The 18732-nt window shown below is 38.7% G+C and overlaps 1 protein-coding gene across 1 annotated transcript in view; it reads right to left on the bottom strand.

Moving 5' to 3' along the window:
* Positions 1–670: 670 nt before the first annotated feature.
* LOC126194699 (uncharacterized) overlaps positions 671–18732 on the bottom strand; it is a 50001-nt gene continuing 31939 nt past the window's right edge. The window contains exon 4 of the mRNA XM_049932924.1: positions 671–5633. Within this exon, the coding sequence (XP_049788881.1) occupies positions 3685–5633 (1949 nt within the window). The 3' untranslated portion in view covers positions 671–3684. The remainder of the gene's footprint in view (positions 5634–18732) is intronic.

The raw sequence follows: 18732 nt of genomic DNA, 5'->3' as shown, positions 1-18732 counted from the left end.
GTGGAAGGGCAATCTATTCTGAAGCCTACTATTGGAGATGAAGTATACTGAGAAGAACTGTTCAAAACAAGGATATAGCCTCTTGATTAAGAAATGTCATGTTTTTGCAAAACAATGCTTGGTCCCACTCTGCCCAGCAAACACATGATCTGTACGACGCTGCCCAGCAAACACATGGTCTGTACGCCAGTTCAAATGGGAATTTTTTTTTCTAACATCTGCTCTACAGCCCAAACTTGACTTAAAGTGATTTTCATCTCTTCATGAAAAAGTGCCTTGGCTCTCAACATTTTGACTCTGAGGAAGAACTTGGAAGATGCTATCACAGGGTGGCTACAATCTCAACCAGTAGAAATCCATGCAAAGGGATTCTGTCAGCTCATTAAGACACAAGACAAATCCTTCAACGTGAGTGTTGAATTTGTAAATAATAATACAGAGATGTAGTTTTAAGATTTTTCTTATCAATTTTCTGTATTTTATTTATAACCGAATGCAACTTGCTTTCCAGATATCCTTTGCAATTTATGCATAAAAGTTCTGTATTTACCTGTTATCATCAACATGGCAGATGGAACAGACACAAAAATTACAGAAAGTAATCAAATTAAGGAAAGTTAGTTTATACAAATTTTTGTAATATCTGTATTCACTGATGACATGCCATAAATTTACTATGAGGACTAAGGGGTGGGGGTTGGGGGACAGGGTGGGACAGCAGCACTTAGAGGCATCTCAATACAAAACCAGCCAGAAATTTCAATTTACTGAAGTTCTATCCACAATTACAGAACAATGATCAGATATTACATTGGCATAAATCTGTGCAATAATTGCTCCTAGCAGTGAGAGACCTATCATACGATTCCTTTGGTGGTATGAACGGTACCCATTAATCGACAGCTGTGTTTATGATGTTGAAGAATTCTATAATAGTGTGGTATCCTAAACCAGACATTTTTTAATGTAAAATATAAATGTAATGTATAATTTTTTATTTTTAACTTTATTACTGAATACACATCAAAACACACATAAATTGTCAGCGGTTGATGAGTAAGTAAGTAATATGAAATCAGACAAAATCTATGAACGAGTATTTGTGTTGTTATCTATTACCTTGCAGGAAATTCTGATAACTTTGTGCAAAGGAAAGTAACTATTTTGAATGTGAGATAATAATATGGATTATTTGTGGTGTAATACACTATCTATGGTCTATGAAGAAATAGTGTAATCGTGCAATAATGGCAAAGGCAAAATAATAAAAAGGAGAAAAATGCTCATATGTCTCATAGAATCATTTGCTGATAAATATACCAGATGACGTATGAAGCCAGAATTTCCCTACAGATGGTGCTAGCTGTCAGCATAGGGCCCATGAGAAAGCATCTGCAGTGTCATCTGCTTCATGTAACAGCTGACAACAAATGTTAACACACAGTAATGCAAGCCCCATACATCAGTACCCGTTTCAAACCTGTAAACATGTCAAGTTTTGTCCCTACAAACTACGATTTGCGGACAGCATTGGTTTTCTGTTATCATTTGAAGAAAACTGCTGCAGATTCAAAAGTGGTAATTTTGACCTGAGAAATGATGAGCGCGGCAAACCGCCAAAAAAGTTTGAAGAAAACAAATTGCAGGCCTTATTGGATGAAGATGATACTCATACTCAACAGGAACTCGCGGAACAATTGAATGTGACGCAGAAAGCCATTTCTTTTTGGTTGAAAGCTGTGGGAAAGGTGCAGAAAGTGAGAAAATGGGTTCTGCATGAACTGAATGAAAGACTGCAAGCAAATAGAAAGACCACTTGTGAAATGCTGTTCGCTAGATACAAAAGAAAGTCGTTCTCCATCAAATAGTGACAGGTGTTGAAAAATGGATATATTTTGAGAAAATCCTAAGCATCATAAATCATGGGTGAATCCAGGCAAACCATCGACACCCACTCCAAGACCATATCACTTTGGAAAGAAGAGAGTGCCCTGTGTTTGGTGGGATCAGAAGAGTGTCATCTATTATGAGCTGCTAAAACCTGGTGAAACCATTAACACTGATCACTACCGACAGCAAAAGATAGATTTAAATTGAGTATTACATGAAAAATGACAGGAATATGGAAAAAGGCAACACAAAGTCATATTGTTCCATGATCACTCACAGCAAAACGGGTCAGGGAACGATGGAGGCATTCAGTTGGGAAATACTAGGGCATGCAGCTTATTCTCCAGACTTGGCTCCATCTGACTGACGTCTATTTGCATCACTGGGACACGCTCTAGCTGAACAACATTTCAATTCGTATGCAGAAGTACGAAAATGGCTCAATGACTGGTTCACTTCAAAAGAACTGTTTTTCTTTTGCGTGGCATTCATGTCTTGCCAGAGAGGTGGGAGAAATGTATAAATAGCAATGGAGACTAATTTGAATGAAACAATGTTTATCAGTTTCAAACAACAGACGTGTCATTATTGCAACCAAATTCCAGTTTCATACTTCTACACCTGGTAGTGAGCCCATGCATCTGTTTGCAGAGAAACAGTGACAATTATAAATTAAAATTGTGGACCAGCCACAAGCCACATATAACTTTGTCTTTATTTTTACATTTTTCATTCGACCAAAATAAACATCTTCAGAAATTATGTAGCCGAGGACCACACATTACAAATATTGGGCTATGTATATTTACATATGACAGCGCCACTACACATAGCCCCATACTTGTAACATGTAGCCCTTGCTATGTAATTTCTGAAAATGCTAACTTTAGTCGAGTGAAACGTGAAAATAAAGAAAAAGTTATATGCGACTTGTGAGTAGTCTATAATTTTGGTACATAAATAAATACACCATTTTTCATGGCAAATCTGACTTTGTTGGTGATGACTGTGGGTGTTGAAGAGAAGTTATCATTTAGAGTTATGTTTTCATACACAATGTCACTCATGTAACACAGATTAGTTTTTGAAATGGAATTAGTGTATCGAAATGAATTTAGGTAATTAAAGTAAGGCATAGCTCCATAAAATTTGGTACTGTCAACTTCGCTCTCTAGACTCCACCTGAGACCCATTTCCCCATCCTCTTCTTGAAATACATAAAAACGTGTCTGATACTAGTTTATTTGTGTGACAAAGGTACCACCACATTCAGTCTAAATAATAAGGAGATTCAAAGTATAAGCCACGATTGAATTTTAGAAGGAATGAAACAAATGAAGATAACTAGTTACCAGACAACAAAACGCTGATAGGAATAACACTTCTGAGTACAATAAAAATAAACAACAAGCGAATATAAAAGCAATTTTGCACTAGGATTAGAATTCAAAAACTGGAGCCTTCATTGCAATGAAAAGAGAGAAAAAGCAAGAAATACTAAAATTTTGCTGGCAGAGGCAGTCGTTTGGTATACAGTAAATCTTATGAACACCACATTTGTCAGTATGGACCACACACTTGCCCCTAACATATCTCTCGCATAACTCTGTTTATCACATTCTCTTCTCTTCCAGGTTTTTGCCTTCATTCCCTTTTCTCTTGCACTTTAAGGCATTTAGCGATGTGGCACAAAGATAAGTTATTCACATTTCACTCACATATTTTGTACTTGTCTTTAGAATGGAGTCACATACTGATATTATACAGAAGTCTTCCTGCACACAGTGTTGGGAATTATAGATGAAAGATACGTTTTCTCTTTTTGGGACTCTTTTTGGTATCCTTCATGCTACTATTTCCAGTCATGTAACGAAGAAAGTCTTTCATGACTTCTCTTTCTGTTCGAAGTTCTCTCTCTTTCAAGTGTTTATCAGTAGGACATTCCTCTGGGAAAATATCTGCCAGTGCCCTGTCAAGATGTGATGTGATGCCCTTCTGATCAGATTCTTTACATAAAAAACAAACACAGTTTTTAGAATGAGCGTTGTTTCTTGCAGACGTATTTTGAACCTGCTTTGTTTCCTCTACTTCTGAAACACTAGAATGTGCATCAGTTTTGCACACAAATAGTCCATCTTCTTCTACAATTTTTATTTTTACAGATGGTGTTACACTCCCTGAATTTGAGCAAGTTATACTGCTTTTCTTATCAAGTTGCTCAATAGTATTTTGAGCGCTGTGATGCACGTTTGTAGGTTTCCTCCCGTCAGTGTTTTGAGTTGATTCCAGGTTTTCACAGGAACTTAATTGTACATCTATAACTTCATAGTTTCTTGAATCCCCAAGGAAGCCTGTAGATGATGTATCACTATCAACTGTCACAATTTTATACACCTCATGACCATCATCATCTTTCTGAATGGGTACTAATTCAGCACTTAATAATTCTGCCTGTAATTCACTCTTTCTTGGTAAATCATTTACTACTGTATTTTTTGTACTAACACTATTCTTATCATCATCCAATATAATGACCACATCTTTATCCTCACACATCTCTTTCATACAATGATTATCTTTTTTATTGAATGTTGATACACCAGGCATTAATTCTGCAAATAATTCAAGCTTTCCTGGTGAATGATTTCCTACAGTATTTGTCATACTCTGATGATTTAACACCACCAGAGGTTCAGGTTCTGGATTTGTGGTATCTGCCATAGATACAACATCAAGCTGCTTTCCTGCATTATTGTCATTACACTCACTACTCTTATCATCATCAAATATAATGACCACTTCTTTATCATTACGCATCTCCTTGTCACAATCAATATTTTTTTTAGTGCTTACTGATTCACTAATGACTAATTCTGCATGTAATTCACACACCCTAGATAAATCATTTCCCACGGTATTTTTTGTATCTTGAGGAATTAATAGTATTGTTTGTTCCTGCTCTGGATTTTTCACATTGTTGTCATTACTGTTACTGGTGCTTTTCACTTCTTCAAAACCATCACCATGATCACTATCATCATTGTGGCCTGCACCTCCACAATTTCTCTTGCTCTTACTCTGAACATCTGCATGTTTGTGGCTCGAAATACACATATTAGAAATCGGGGTGCTGACTTCTGAATGCTGCATAAAGCTGGCTAATTCTTCACTCACTTCAGTAAGTTCAAGACTTCTAGGTATGCTAGTGGGTGAATCATGTTCACGCAATATTATATTACCAGAGTTTCTACTGTTACTCTGCTCAATCACATTTTCGTTCATTTTCACACAGCTAATGCAATTTGTACCTGATTCTCTGTGTGTATCAGTACAAATGTTATCATCCAAACTTGAAAAAGCTTTGGCTGCCACTGTGCCTGAATTTTCACACTTTTCGCTGTAGTTATTAAGCACTGGAGAACCTTTATAGTTAACATGGGGTGGCACAGCTTTCATATTTTCTACACACTTTGTAATTTCCTTTTCTAGGGAAGTTATCTCATTTCGTAGTTTGAATATATCCATACTGTCTTCAGTTTCAAAATCAATATTGCTTATATCAAATGCATCAACTTCCAAGACTCCTTTATCATTTGTATTCTCTGATGAAACATTTTGCAGAGTCTTGACTTCTGGGAAAATATCTGGAAATGTAACAGACTCTTCTGATGTATCAGAAATATATGGTGAGTCATCAGAATCATCTTCCTCTTCCTGTGGCCAACCTCTCTCAGACTCTGAACCTGTAACAAAAAGAAACTGTTTCTCATTCTCATTCTGGAGACTATAAAGGTGACCTTTTTTATACACATAGTTCACACACTACCATTTATTTTTATTGTACTTCAAAAAAACTGCACACAACTTTCAAACACACACACACACACACACAAACACACACACACACACAGTGATATTAAATTGAAAATTTCACTCAGGTATCAACACAACGCTTTGATTACATCATTCTCTATTCTTCTACATTATAGTCAGGCAACAGAGTGCTACAAAATGTAGAAAAATAGTATGGATGTTGGTAATCAAGTATGTTTGGCCAAGAAGAGACAATTAGTTTAGTACTCCATCTGTTGTTCAGTTTGTCTTCTATGAAAGTTGAGGACAGTACATGTGACAACATTAGCATCACACGATTGGAAAGTCAAATGACCAATACCAGGTGCTATTATTTCACATTTGAACCTGTTCATTAGCTGCCTCTCTGTAATAGAATTTTGTCTACCAGTTTCGCATCTTTTTCTGTCATTAAATGACTTATTCATTTTCAGCTGTTCTGCCAGCTTAGATTTTGAAATATTGGATGCCTTTACATAACTGATGCAAACCATTTTGGTATTCAATACTATTTCTACTGCATTATAAAGCTGCTATTTGATGTTGTTGTGGTCTTCAGTCCAGAGACTGGTTTGATGCAGCTCTCCATGCTACTCTATCCTGTGCAAGGTTCTTCAACTACAAGTAACTGCTGTAACCTACATCCTCCTGAATCTGCTTAGTGTATTAATCTCTTGGTCTCCCTCTATGATTTTTACCCTCCACACTGCCCTCCCTTGATGCCTCGGAACATGTCCTACCAACCAATCCCTTCTTATAGTCAAGTTGTGTTGCAAATTCCTCTTATCCCCAATTCTATTCAGTACCTCCTCATTACTGTAATCTTTAGCATTCTTCTGTAGCACCACATTTTGAAAGTTTCTATTCTCTTCTTGTCTAAACTATTTACTGTCCATGTTTCACTTCCATGCATGGCTACATTCCATACAAATACTTTCAGCAAAGACTTCCTGACACTTGAATCTATACTCAATGTTGACAAATTTCTCTCCTTCAGAAACACTTTCCTTGCCATTGCCAGTCTACATTTTATAGCCTCTCTAATTTGACCATCATCAGTTATTTTGCTTCCCAAATAACAAAACACATCCACTACTTTAAATGTCTCATTTCCTAATCTAATTCCCTCATCACCACCTGATTTAATTTGACTACATTCTATTATCCTCATTTTGGTTATGTTTATGTTCATCTACAGCCTCCTTTCAAGACACTGTTGATTCCATTCAGCTGCTCTTCCAGGTCCTTTGCTGTCTCTGACAGAATTACAATGTCGTCAGCAAACCTCAAAGTTTTTATTTCTTCTTCAGTGATTTAATTCCTACACTAAACTTTTCTTTTGTTTCCTTTACTGCTTGCTCAATATACAGATTTAATAGCATCAGGGATAGGCTACAGTTCCTTCTCAACCCCCCCCCCCCCCCTCGATTGTTGTAACTGACATCTGGTTTCTGTACAGACTGTAAATAGTCTTTCGTTCCCTGTATTTTACCCCTTCCACCTTCAGAATTTGAAAGAGAGTATTCCAGTCAACATTGTCAAAAGCTTTCTCCAAGTCTACAAATGCTAGAAATGTAGGTCTGCCTTTCCTTAATCTATCTTCTAAGATAATTTGTAGGATCAGTATTGCTTCATGTGTTCCAAAAATTATTGGGCAGTGCTCTCTGATAACTGCCCAATAATTTTTATTTCATTAGTCAATCATCTGAGGACTCTGTATGCTTATAATCACTGTGATAGTTGCTCTGTTTTTCCTTTTTCATTTAAGCCAAGTATTTTTCATCAATACATTGTGTCTATCATGAAATACATCTCACCATTTTAGAGCAGTTGTTCATTTCTCATCTCAAAGTCCCAAAAGACATTATAGCCACTCTGAAGATGTATCAGTTTTGGTCTCTTCCAGTTGTATACTCGTTTCCTCCAGATCCTTATTCACATTCATATATCATTGCATTCTGTCATTGGTTTGGAGTCAAGGGAATTGAAGATGTGTTTCATCCATTTCAAATCATATGTTCTATTAACATGTTCATAAAACAGAACTCTGTCTTTATGCATTGTGTTCGTAGTTTTTTATATTTCACAATGTATTTCTTGTTTCAGATTTTTATGTAGATTTTTAAAAAATAATTCCACCACTTGATAACTCTCAGAGACAATAAGACACTCAGATGCATATAGGCATACTCATTGTCTTAATCTTTGTGGCCATATTGTCGGTTGTTGCTTTATAATTATCGAAAGTATTTCAAATCAATCTTTGCAACTATTATACAAGAAAATGCATATTTTGTCACCAAATGTTTTTTACTGAAATAAATCATCATCAGTGGTCTGTGATAAAATATGTTTACCACTTTAATTGATTTCCACATAAAACAACAGCTCATTACAAAAAATGTTAATTTTACTTATGCTATATTGTCAGATTTCATTGACATCACGAAATGCTCCCTGCTTGCATATTTCTGAAGAATTCCTTTCTTTGGTACTGTTAGTTCTGTCTTAATCTTACATTGCTTTGCAGAATTATGGATTTCTTACTGTGAAACACAACATACAGTATCACAAGTACCGTATGTTTGCTTCTTTCCAGCTAAATATTTCTTGTGTGTTTTGTTTAGTGTTACCAACTTAACTGTTAGTTTTTTCTTTGATCTAAAAATATTCTCTTCATTTGCCATTTGTCATATGTTACATATATTTATTCAAAATTAAGGAGTTAACTGGATCATAAATGCAATTTAGTAGACTGGAGGATGAGTTGGTAATGATGATGTAGGAACAGGGTTGAGGAGTATGCACATGAGAGAGAGAGAGAGAGAGAGAGAGAGAGAGAGAGAGAGAGAGAGAGAGGGGGGGGGGGAGCAGAAAAGATCTTAAAAATTATTTTATATAGTGTCTGTCCAATATTTATTGGGTCACTAATGCCTTGTGTACGCAGAATTTTTCTTAAAAATGGATAAAGTGTCTGCTTATATCTATTTTATCATGTTCATATCTGTTTCTATTGTAACATAACCTTCTGTTAGCTGGACATCTATTAAGTGTTTATAACTGAAACTTCTGCTACAGCTGAACAAAATTTTTATAACTGAATGCTTTGTGTAAGGCTTCAGTGATAAAATGTAGCAGAAGTTTCAGTTAAGAATAAATTTTATATTGTCCTTGGCCTACAGAATTCTTGTTTCAGATGGTCTGTAAATGTTGAGTAATTTTCTCTTTATTTCAATGCCCTTATGTGCTTCTTATATCTTGTGTCAAACATCCTGCCAGTCATTCCAATGTAGGTTTTTTCATTGGCTGTGTAACTGAGCTGGTAGATATCAGATTGTTGCTACCTTTCTGGTTTTTTGTTTTAGTTTTTGTATGTGTTTCTGTATAGAGTTATTCATTTTGTAGGCAATGTTTATGCCCTGTTTCTTAATATATTACACCCCATGATGTCACATTAAAAAAGGTAAGACATTTTATGCCTTTTTTTGTGACTGAGCTGCTTGTATCAGAGAGTGATTTGGTTTGTTTGTGTCTTTATTTTTGTATTAATTTTATCTACCAATGTTTCTTTGTACCCATTCTTTAATACTATTGTTATATAGTGGCTCACTCTGTTTGGTAATCAGAGGTATTAAGGGAAATCTTATTGAGTCTGTTCAGCATGTAACTGACTGACTTGTTTTGTGATTCTGTGAATTTAGGCTGTATTTATTATTGTGTCTGTTGTTGTGGGTTATATGTGTATGTCAAAATTATGGTTGTGATAAACATTTGTTAAGGTTATGTCTAGAAAGCTGAGTGTGTTTTCTTCTTGTTCTATTGTAAACAATATTTTTTGTTCAGAAGTTCATCTACCATGCATATTATGATATCCATGTACCTGCACCAGTGGATATTGATGTAGCTTTTGGGAACATTAGCCAACATCCTCATGAATCATACAGAGGAACTACTATTAGAAGATGTAACAACAAAGAACAGCTATGTCATCATCTAATGATGCACATAATGTATGCCATAATGAGAATGGTTGGTGAATCTCAGAAAAAATACAATAATTACACTAAAACATAAATGCTATACACGAGAGCAAAGTTAACAATAGATAAAGAATGAAGACACGCATCCAACCTTTCTAGATGTAACCACAATAAAAGACAATCACAACCATGCCTTTTACCCATAACAACTGACCCAATGATAAATGCAACCTTAAACGACCCACAGAATCACAAACAAGCTACAATCAGATACATACTAAAAAAACTCCATAAAATTCCCCTTAACACTTCTGATTAGGAAACAGAGTGAGCAAATATAAAACAACAGCATTAAAATGAGTGCAAAGAAACTTAACAGAAAAATATAATATCAATACACGCAAGTGGCACAATCACAAAAAAATGACATACAATGACCTACCACAATACCCTACCCCACCCTGAACCATGGACCTTGCCGTTGGTGGGGAGGCTTGCGTGCCTCAGCGATACAGATGGCCGTACCGTAGGTGCAACCACAAGGGATAGGTATCTGTTGAGGGGCCAGACAAATGTGTGGTTCCTGAAGAGGGGCAGCAGCCTTTTCAGTAGCTGCAGGGGCAACAGTCTGGATGACACTTGCAACACTAACCAAAACGGCCTTGCTGTGCTGGTACTGCGAACGGCTGAAAGCAAGGGGAAACTACAGCCGTAATTTTTCCCGAGGGCATGCAGCTTTACTGTATGGTTAAATGATGATGGTGTCCTCTTGGGTAAAATATTCTGGAGGTAAAACAGTCCCCCATTCGGATCTCCGGGCGGGGACTACTCAAGAGGACGTCGTTATCAGGAGAAAGAAAACTTGTGTTCTACGGATTGGAGCGTGGAATGTCAGATCCCTTAGTCGGGCAGGTAGGTTAGAAAATTTAAAAAGGGAAATGGACAGGTTAAAGTTAGATATAGTGGGAATTAGTGAAGTTCGGTGGCAGGAGGAACAAGACTTTTGGTCAGGTGAATACAGGGTTATAAATACAAAATCAAATAGGGGTAACGCAGGAGTAGGTTTAATAATGAATAAAAAAATAGGAGTGCGGGTAAGCTACTACAAACAGCATAGTGAAAGTATTATAGTGGCCAAGATAGACATGAAGCCCATGCCTACTACAGTAGTACAAGTTTATATGCCAACTAGCTCTGCAGATGATGAAGAAATTGATGAAATGTATGATGAGATAAAAGAAATTATTCAGGTAGTGAAGGGAGACGAAAATATATTAGTCATGGGTGACTGGAATTCGAGAGCAGGAAAAGGGAGAGAAGGAAACATAGTAGGTGAATATGGATTGGGGGTAAGAAATGAAAGAGGTAGCCGCCTGGTAGAATTTTGTGCCGAGCGTAACTTAATCATAGCTAACACTTGGTTCAAGAATCATGAGAGAAGGTTGTATACATGGAAGAACCCTGGAGATACTAAAAGGTATCAGATAGATCATATAATGGTAAGACAGAGATTTAGGACCCAGGTTTTTAATTGTAAGACATTTCAAGGGGCAGATGTGGACTCTGACCACAATCTATTGGTTATGAACTGTAGATTAAAACTGAAGAAACTGCAAAAAGTTGGGAATTTAAGGAGAAGGGACCTGGATAAACTGACTAAACCAGAGGTTGTACAGAGGGTCAGAGAGAGCATAAGGGAACAATTGACAGGAATGGGGGAAAGAAATACAGTAGAAGAAGAATGGGTAGCTCTGAGGGATGAAGTAGTGACGGCAGCAGAGGATCAAGTAGGTAAAAAGACGAGGGCGAGTAGAAAGCCTTGGGTAACAGAAGAAATATTGAATTTGATTGATGAAAGCAGAAAATATAAAAAGGCAGTAAATGAAGCAGGCAAAAGAGAATACAAACGTCTCAAAACTGAGATCGACAGGAAGTGCAAAATGGCTAAGCAGGGATGGCAAGAGGACAAATGTAAGGATGTAGAGGCTTATCTCACTAGGGGTAAGATAGATACTGCCTACAGGAAAATTAAAGAGACCTTTGGAGAAAAGAGAGCCACTTGTATGAATATCAAGAGCTCAGATGAAAACCCAGTTCTAAGCAAAGAAGGGAAATCAGAAAGGTGGAAGGAGTATATAGAGGGTCTATACAAGGGCGATGTACTTGAGGACAATATTATGGAAATGGAAGAGGATGTAGATGAAATGGGAGATACAATACTGCATGAAGAGTTTGATAGAGCACTGAAAGACCTGAGTCGAAACAAGGCCCCGGGAGTAGACAACATTCCATTGGAACTACTGACGGCCTTGGGAGAGCCAGTCGTGACAAAACGCTACCATCTGGTGAGCAAGATGTATGAGACAGGCGAAATACCCTAAGACTTCAAGACGAATATAATAATTCCAATCACAAAGAAAGCAGGTGTTGACAGATGTGAAAATTACCGAACTACCAGTTTAGTATGTCACAGCTGCAAAATACTAACGCGAATTCTTTACAGACGAATGGAAAAGCTGGTAGAAGCCGACCTCGGCGAAGATCAGTTTGGATTCTGCAGAAATGTTGGAACACGTGAAGCAATACTGACCCTACGACTTATCTTAGAAAATAGATTAAGGAAAGGCAAACCTACATTTCTAGCATTTGTGGACTTAGAGAAAGCTTTTGACAATGTTGATTGGAATACTCTTTCAAATTCTAATGGTGGCAGGGGTAAAACACAGGGAGCGAAAGGCTATTTACAATTTGTACAGAAACCAGATGGCAGTTATAAGAGTCGAGGGGCATGAAAGGGAAGCAGCGGTTGGGACGGGAGTGAGACAGGGTTGTAGCCTGTCCCCGATGTTATTCAATCTGTATATTGAGCAAGCAGTGAAGGAAACAAAAGAAAAATTTGGAGTAGGTATTAAAGTCCACAGAGAATAAATAAAAACGTTGAGGTTTGCCGATGACATTGTAATTCTGTCAGAGACAGCAAAGGACTTGGAAGAGCAGTTGAACAGAATGGACAGTGTCTTGAAAGGAGGATATAAGATGAACATCAACAAAAGCTAAACGAGGATAATGGAATGTAGTCGAATTAAGTTGGGTGATGCTGAGGGAATTAGATTAGTAAATGAGACACATAAAGTAGTAAAGGAGTTTTGCTATTTGGGGAGCAAAATAACTGATGATGATCGAAGTAGAGAGGATATAAAATGTAGACTGGCAATGGCAAGGAAAGCGTTTCTGAAGAAGGTTTGTAGGACATGTTCTGAGGCATCAAGGGATCACCAATTGAGCATTGGAGGGCAGTGTGGAGGGTAAAAATTGTAGAGGGAGACCAAGAGATGAATACACTAAGCACATTCAGAAGGATGTAAGCTGCAGTACGTACTGGGAGATGAAGCAGCTTGCACAGGATAGAGTAGCATGGAGAGCTGCATCAAACCAGTCTCAGGACTGAAGACCACAACAACAATAACAACAACATTACGCTTCCGCATGCATCGCATTGCCTTCACAGCTGACAGAGAAGATGTATCAACAAGTTGTGGTAGTGGATGAAGATCACGCCTATCAACGAATACTGTGGAGGAGTGACAGATCTGCACCACTGCAGGAATATCAGTTAAAGACAGTCACATACAGAATGGCCTGTGCACATTTTCTTGTGGTACAATGTATGTTACAATTAGCTCATGAAGAGGGCAGGTGTAACAAGGCAGCAAACATTCTTGCTAATAACTTCTATGTGACAATTGTATCTCAGGTTGCGATACAGTAGAGGCTGCAATCAAAGTCCAGCAAGGTCTCATGAAGCTTTGGAAGAAAGGTAATTTCTCAATAACTGAAGTGGTCCAGTAAAAGTGTGGAATTCCTTGAAAATATCCCCTCAGAGTTAAGAGAGACACAAGTACCCTTACGGCTTGATAACGACGAGGATATTAATACTTTAGGTTTACTCTGGCACCCAGCTGCTGATCAGTTCCAAATTGTGAATAATGTCAGGCCAGCAAGTAAGGTCTACAGCTCCACAAAACGCATTGTACTGGCTGTCACATCATCCATTTTTGATCCTCTGGGATTAATCAGTCCCATTGTTATCACATTCAAAATCTTTTTGTAACGTCTGTGGCAGCTTTAGTTAACGTGGACAAACCCTTGCCTCAAGAGTTGAATTGCATGTGGCAGACACTACACAGAGGGTTTCGTATGATAGATAATATTCGTGTCGATCGGAGAGTCATTACAGAAGGAAAACTTGTCAGCATTCAACTGCACGAATTCTGTGATGCTTCAAAGAAGGCCTACGGCTGTTGTGTATATGTATGATCAACTAATCATCATGGAATCACATGTATCAAATTATTTAGCTCCAAAACATGAGTAACTCCACTGAAAAAGTTGTCCTTACCTTGTCTGGAACTCTGTGGTGCTTTATTGCTGTCATGACTACTACAGCATGCTGTTCGCTTGCTGGGTATAGACATTGAACAAACTTGCTTGTGGACTGACTCATCCATTGTACTGGCATGGCTCGCTTCTCCACCCAAGCGGTGGAAGACATTTGTGGGGAACCCTGTCGCTGAGGTACAGGGAAATACAGCAGCTGTGATGTGGAACCATGTATCTACAATGGAAAACCCAGCAGATTTGACTTCACGAGGAGTGTCTCCTGCAGACCTGCAAGAAAACGGCTTGTGGTGGGAACGACCAGCTTGGCTTAAGGAAGACATCACTTCATAGGCTGTGATAGACACTTCTAGTGATTCTGTAGCCCAGGAGCTGCCATAAGAAAGGGCTTAAGCCCTCTGTCACATCAGCAGAGCAGTTCAAGATAGTATCATCTGTCGATTCTCAAAGTTGTCACGATTACAGCGGATAATGGCATACTGCCTTAGATTCATTAATAACTGCAAGACTGCAAAGGAAATGAGAGTAACTGCTGAATTGTCTCGCAATGAACTGCATGAAGCTTTGCTACAGTGTGTCAGGATAGCACAAGAAGACTTGAAGACCGTAACACTAGTGGATAAAAATAGCAAGCTCAAATCACTGCATCCTATCCTCAAAGACATGAGACTGCTATGGGTTGGAGGAAGGCTACAATATGCTGATCTGTCATATGAGGAGAAGCATCAACTCGTACTGCCACCTAACCATCATCTCACATGACTAACAGCGGAAAGTGAACATCATTGTCTTTCCCACACTGGGTGTCAACTGTTGCTTACGTCTCTCAGAAAGCAATACTGGATACTTGATGGACGAAATGCAATCCGGCGTGTTCTGCACCAGTGTTTGACTTATCAGCGATTTAACGTGAATCCTGCACAACAGCTCATGGGAGACCTGCCACGCCCACGTGTAGAAGCTGTGATGCCTTTCTTCTATTGTGGGACTGATTACACAGGACTGTTCTATGTGAAAACAGGCTCACGGAGATCCAAATTAAAGGAAAAGTGCCATGTTGCCCTGTTTGTGTGCTTGGCTACACGAGCAGTGCATTTGGAGGTAGTTGGCAAATTGACGACTGAAGCATTCCTGTCAGCCCTCAGAAGATTTGTTTGACAGCAGGGTAGGTGCCAAAACCTGTACAGCGACAATGGAAAAAACTTCGCTGGAGCTAGTCGAGAACTTCGGGAGTTACAAGCTGCTGTGAGCAGTCATTATCAGCAGACACAGGTGAAAAGCTTTATGCGCGAAGAAAGCATCGATTGGCACTTCATTCTTCCTGCATCACCACACTTTGGTGGAATATGGGAAGCTGGAGTGAAGTCCTTCACGTACAACTTGCGGCGAATGATGGGAACCATACGTCCAACTTTCGAAGAGCTGACAACCCTGACTTGCTAGATTGAGGCTTGCTTGAACTCTCGTCCTCTCATGCCACTGTCTTGCGATCCTACTGATCCCCAAGCCCTCACCCCAGGTCATTTCCTGATTGGAACCGCAATCACAAGCATCCCTCTGCCAGATCTATGTACAGCCAACTAGAGCTTGTACAAAAGGTGGGAACTACTGCTGCAAGGTTTCCAAATCTTTTGGCAGCGCTGGTCATCTGACTGCCTGCATCACCTGCAGCAGCGGACCAAGTAGATGGTCCCTAGTCAGAATGTGCAACCTGGTGCATAGGTCATGGTAAGAGAAGATAACCTGCCACCCTTATGTTGGAAGCTGGCCGTCATTGAAGGAGTACACCCTGGGATTGACGGAATGGTACGAGTGGCCACTATTCGCACACCGCAAGGGGTTTTCAAGAGACCAATCTGCAAGCTATGTCTTTTACCAAGTGACGTGTTACAAAAGTGGACAGTATATTCATGTTTTTTATTTGTGTGTTTCTCCTTTTGTCTTGTGTGTACCTTGAAGCAGACTCAATGTATTTCGACATGTTTTATATTTAAATATATATTTGTTTATGTGGTTGTGATTTATAGATATCAGTTACAAACTCTATAGACAGAATACCTGATTCAAGGACGTAATGTTGTGTGCATTTACTTGTGTTATTTTCTATGATTTAGCAGGGCTTGTATTACTTGTATTATGCTGGAAAGAAATTAATATTTCTTTGACGGCCGGTACGTTCGGTCGTTACATGTGACTGAGTCTCTGGACAGTGCTGCCCTCTCGTGAGGTATTTTACATGAGGGGGAGTGGTCAATGTGCCACCCCTCCAAGGGCACCTAATGGTACACTCGCTGCATCGAGGGAGATTGGCAGTTGTGAATGGACACTCGGTCTGGCGGCTGTCGCATGTCGGGGCCCACACACCTCATATGCTAAAAGGCGAATATGTATATTTTCTTTGTGTGTGATTGCTGTCAATAATAAGTGCTTCTCTACATATGTTGTCATTCATTACAGTCCGAATGGATTCAAACTATTATATAGTCCGTTAAATTCCTGGTCCTCCGGTAAAATTGACAATTCAAATTTCCACCTGCGGGCGCTAACAGCAGAGATTAAAAAAAGATCTACATTTGACACAAGATATGAAAAGCACATGAGGGCATGGAAATACAGTACAAACCACACATTTTCAGACCACCTCAAACAGGAATACTACAGGCTAAGCACCACAGAAAAAGATGTGACTACAGAAATGTTCCAAGAAAACTTACACATACACAAAGTATTAACATACAACAGTTCCTCAAGGACCAGATTGCAAGAAACTAGACACTATATAAAGTAACTGAAAAATTCATACCATATTTACTCGAATCTAAGCCGCACTTTTTTTCCGGTTTTTGTAATCCAAAAAACCGCCTGCGGCTTAGAATCGAGTGCAATGGAAGCGAAAGTTCTGAAAAATGTTGGTAGGTGCCGCCACAACTAACTTCTGCCGTCGAATATATGTAGCGCTACACAGGCATGCTTTGTACGCACAAAGTTAAATACTGGCACCAAAACCTCTGCGTCAGTAAATAAATTTTTAAAAAAAGGTGGAAGACGAGCTTTTTTCTCCGCCCCGAGTTTCGACCACTGCATTTTCATACATTATTCAACGAAGCAAATACAAATTCCGTATTGTTCATCTTCGAATGTAGCAGAATTTCTACGAGTATGTACTACGAAAATCCGACTGGCAAGACTGTTACGGATGTTTGTCAATATGGCCAACTCTACATTCGGAATTTTTTCCTATCTGTGAGAAGAGATGGTTGCTAATAGGAACCTGATGAAATATGAATCACATGCAGCATTCTCTTCACCATAAGAATAATACAAATATAAACATTTTGCCATATATTCTTTCATGTTTGCTGCTATCTCATTTAAATCCTGTCTGCCTAATAAACTACGAAACTAGAGTGAGACAACAGCAAATGCGAAAGAATATACATATCATGTCATGTTTATATTTGTATTATTCTTATGCCTAGTAGTGATACAGTCAGAACTGAAGCATGGCAACTGCTAAATTTTGAAATCCAAGATAACTCTAATTTCTGTGCAGAATTTGATGTACTAAAGAAGCGACCGCGAATATTTTCAAACGGAGAAAAATTTTCGCCTAACTCTCGTTCAGAACATGTTCTATCATACGCAGTCTATTATTTGGTTCTTGTTGATCATTATCAAAGAAAGCAGCAGTGTAAGTAACAACAAATAGCAGTCTCTTGCCATTGTTTCGAATGAGACGATTCCTCTTCTTCTTTTTAATTGTAAGCGGCGTAAGCGCGCACAAAAGCAAGCCATGCCGCGAGCGGTGACAGGCCGTAAACACGCACTATCAGAATGCGACAAACAATGCCTGACACAGTACAGTAATGCATTTTCAGCTTAGAGTGACGTAAACACCTATAACAAAGAAAACGGCACTTATCAGATCAAAGCAAAATAAGCAATCGATTCAAACCAGACGAAGCACGTGAAAAAGGAAGCGTACCCGTATAAATACGGACGGAGTGCCTGACGCATAGCAATGGCTACCTGGTAAAGCTTAACTGCAAAGCTTACGACTTGAACCAAACTACTGTAGCTGTATCGTCATTCATTCGACCTAAATTGTGTCTCATATTACAATGGACCACCTTTGTTTCGATTTGGAGGTGCGGTCTAAAACTTTTCTCTCCCCTTGAATTTCGAGTCTCAAATTTCATGTGCGGCTTAGATTCGGGAATTTTTTTTTTCCTTTATTTCGAATCTCATTTCTCAGGTGCGGCTTAGATTCGAGTGCGGCTTAGATCCGAGTAAATACGGTATATACTGGCGCACAAAAGTGAAGGACGAAAGCAACTTTCACATGATGCTTCATTGCCTAGTAACACAGCTCAATTGAACTTGGCATATACATAGAAATAATTGCTACGCTAAGGTGACAAAAGTTATGCGACGTCTCCTAACATTGTGTTGGACCTCCTTTTGCCCAGTGTAGTGCAGCAACTCGATGTGGCAGGGACAACAAGTCGATGAAAGTTCCCTGTAGAAATACGGAGCCAAGCTGTCTTTATAGCCATCCATAACTGCAAAAGTGTTGCCAATGGAGAATTTTGTGCACAAACTGACCTCTCAA

This window comes from Schistocerca nitens, chromosome 7 (assembly GCF_023898315.1).
Source record: "Schistocerca nitens isolate TAMUIC-IGC-003100 chromosome 7, iqSchNite1.1, whole genome shotgun sequence".
Lineage (NCBI taxonomy): Eukaryota > Metazoa > Arthropoda > Insecta > Orthoptera > Acrididae > Schistocerca > Schistocerca nitens.
This window is presented reverse-complemented; position numbering and strand designations above follow the sequence as displayed.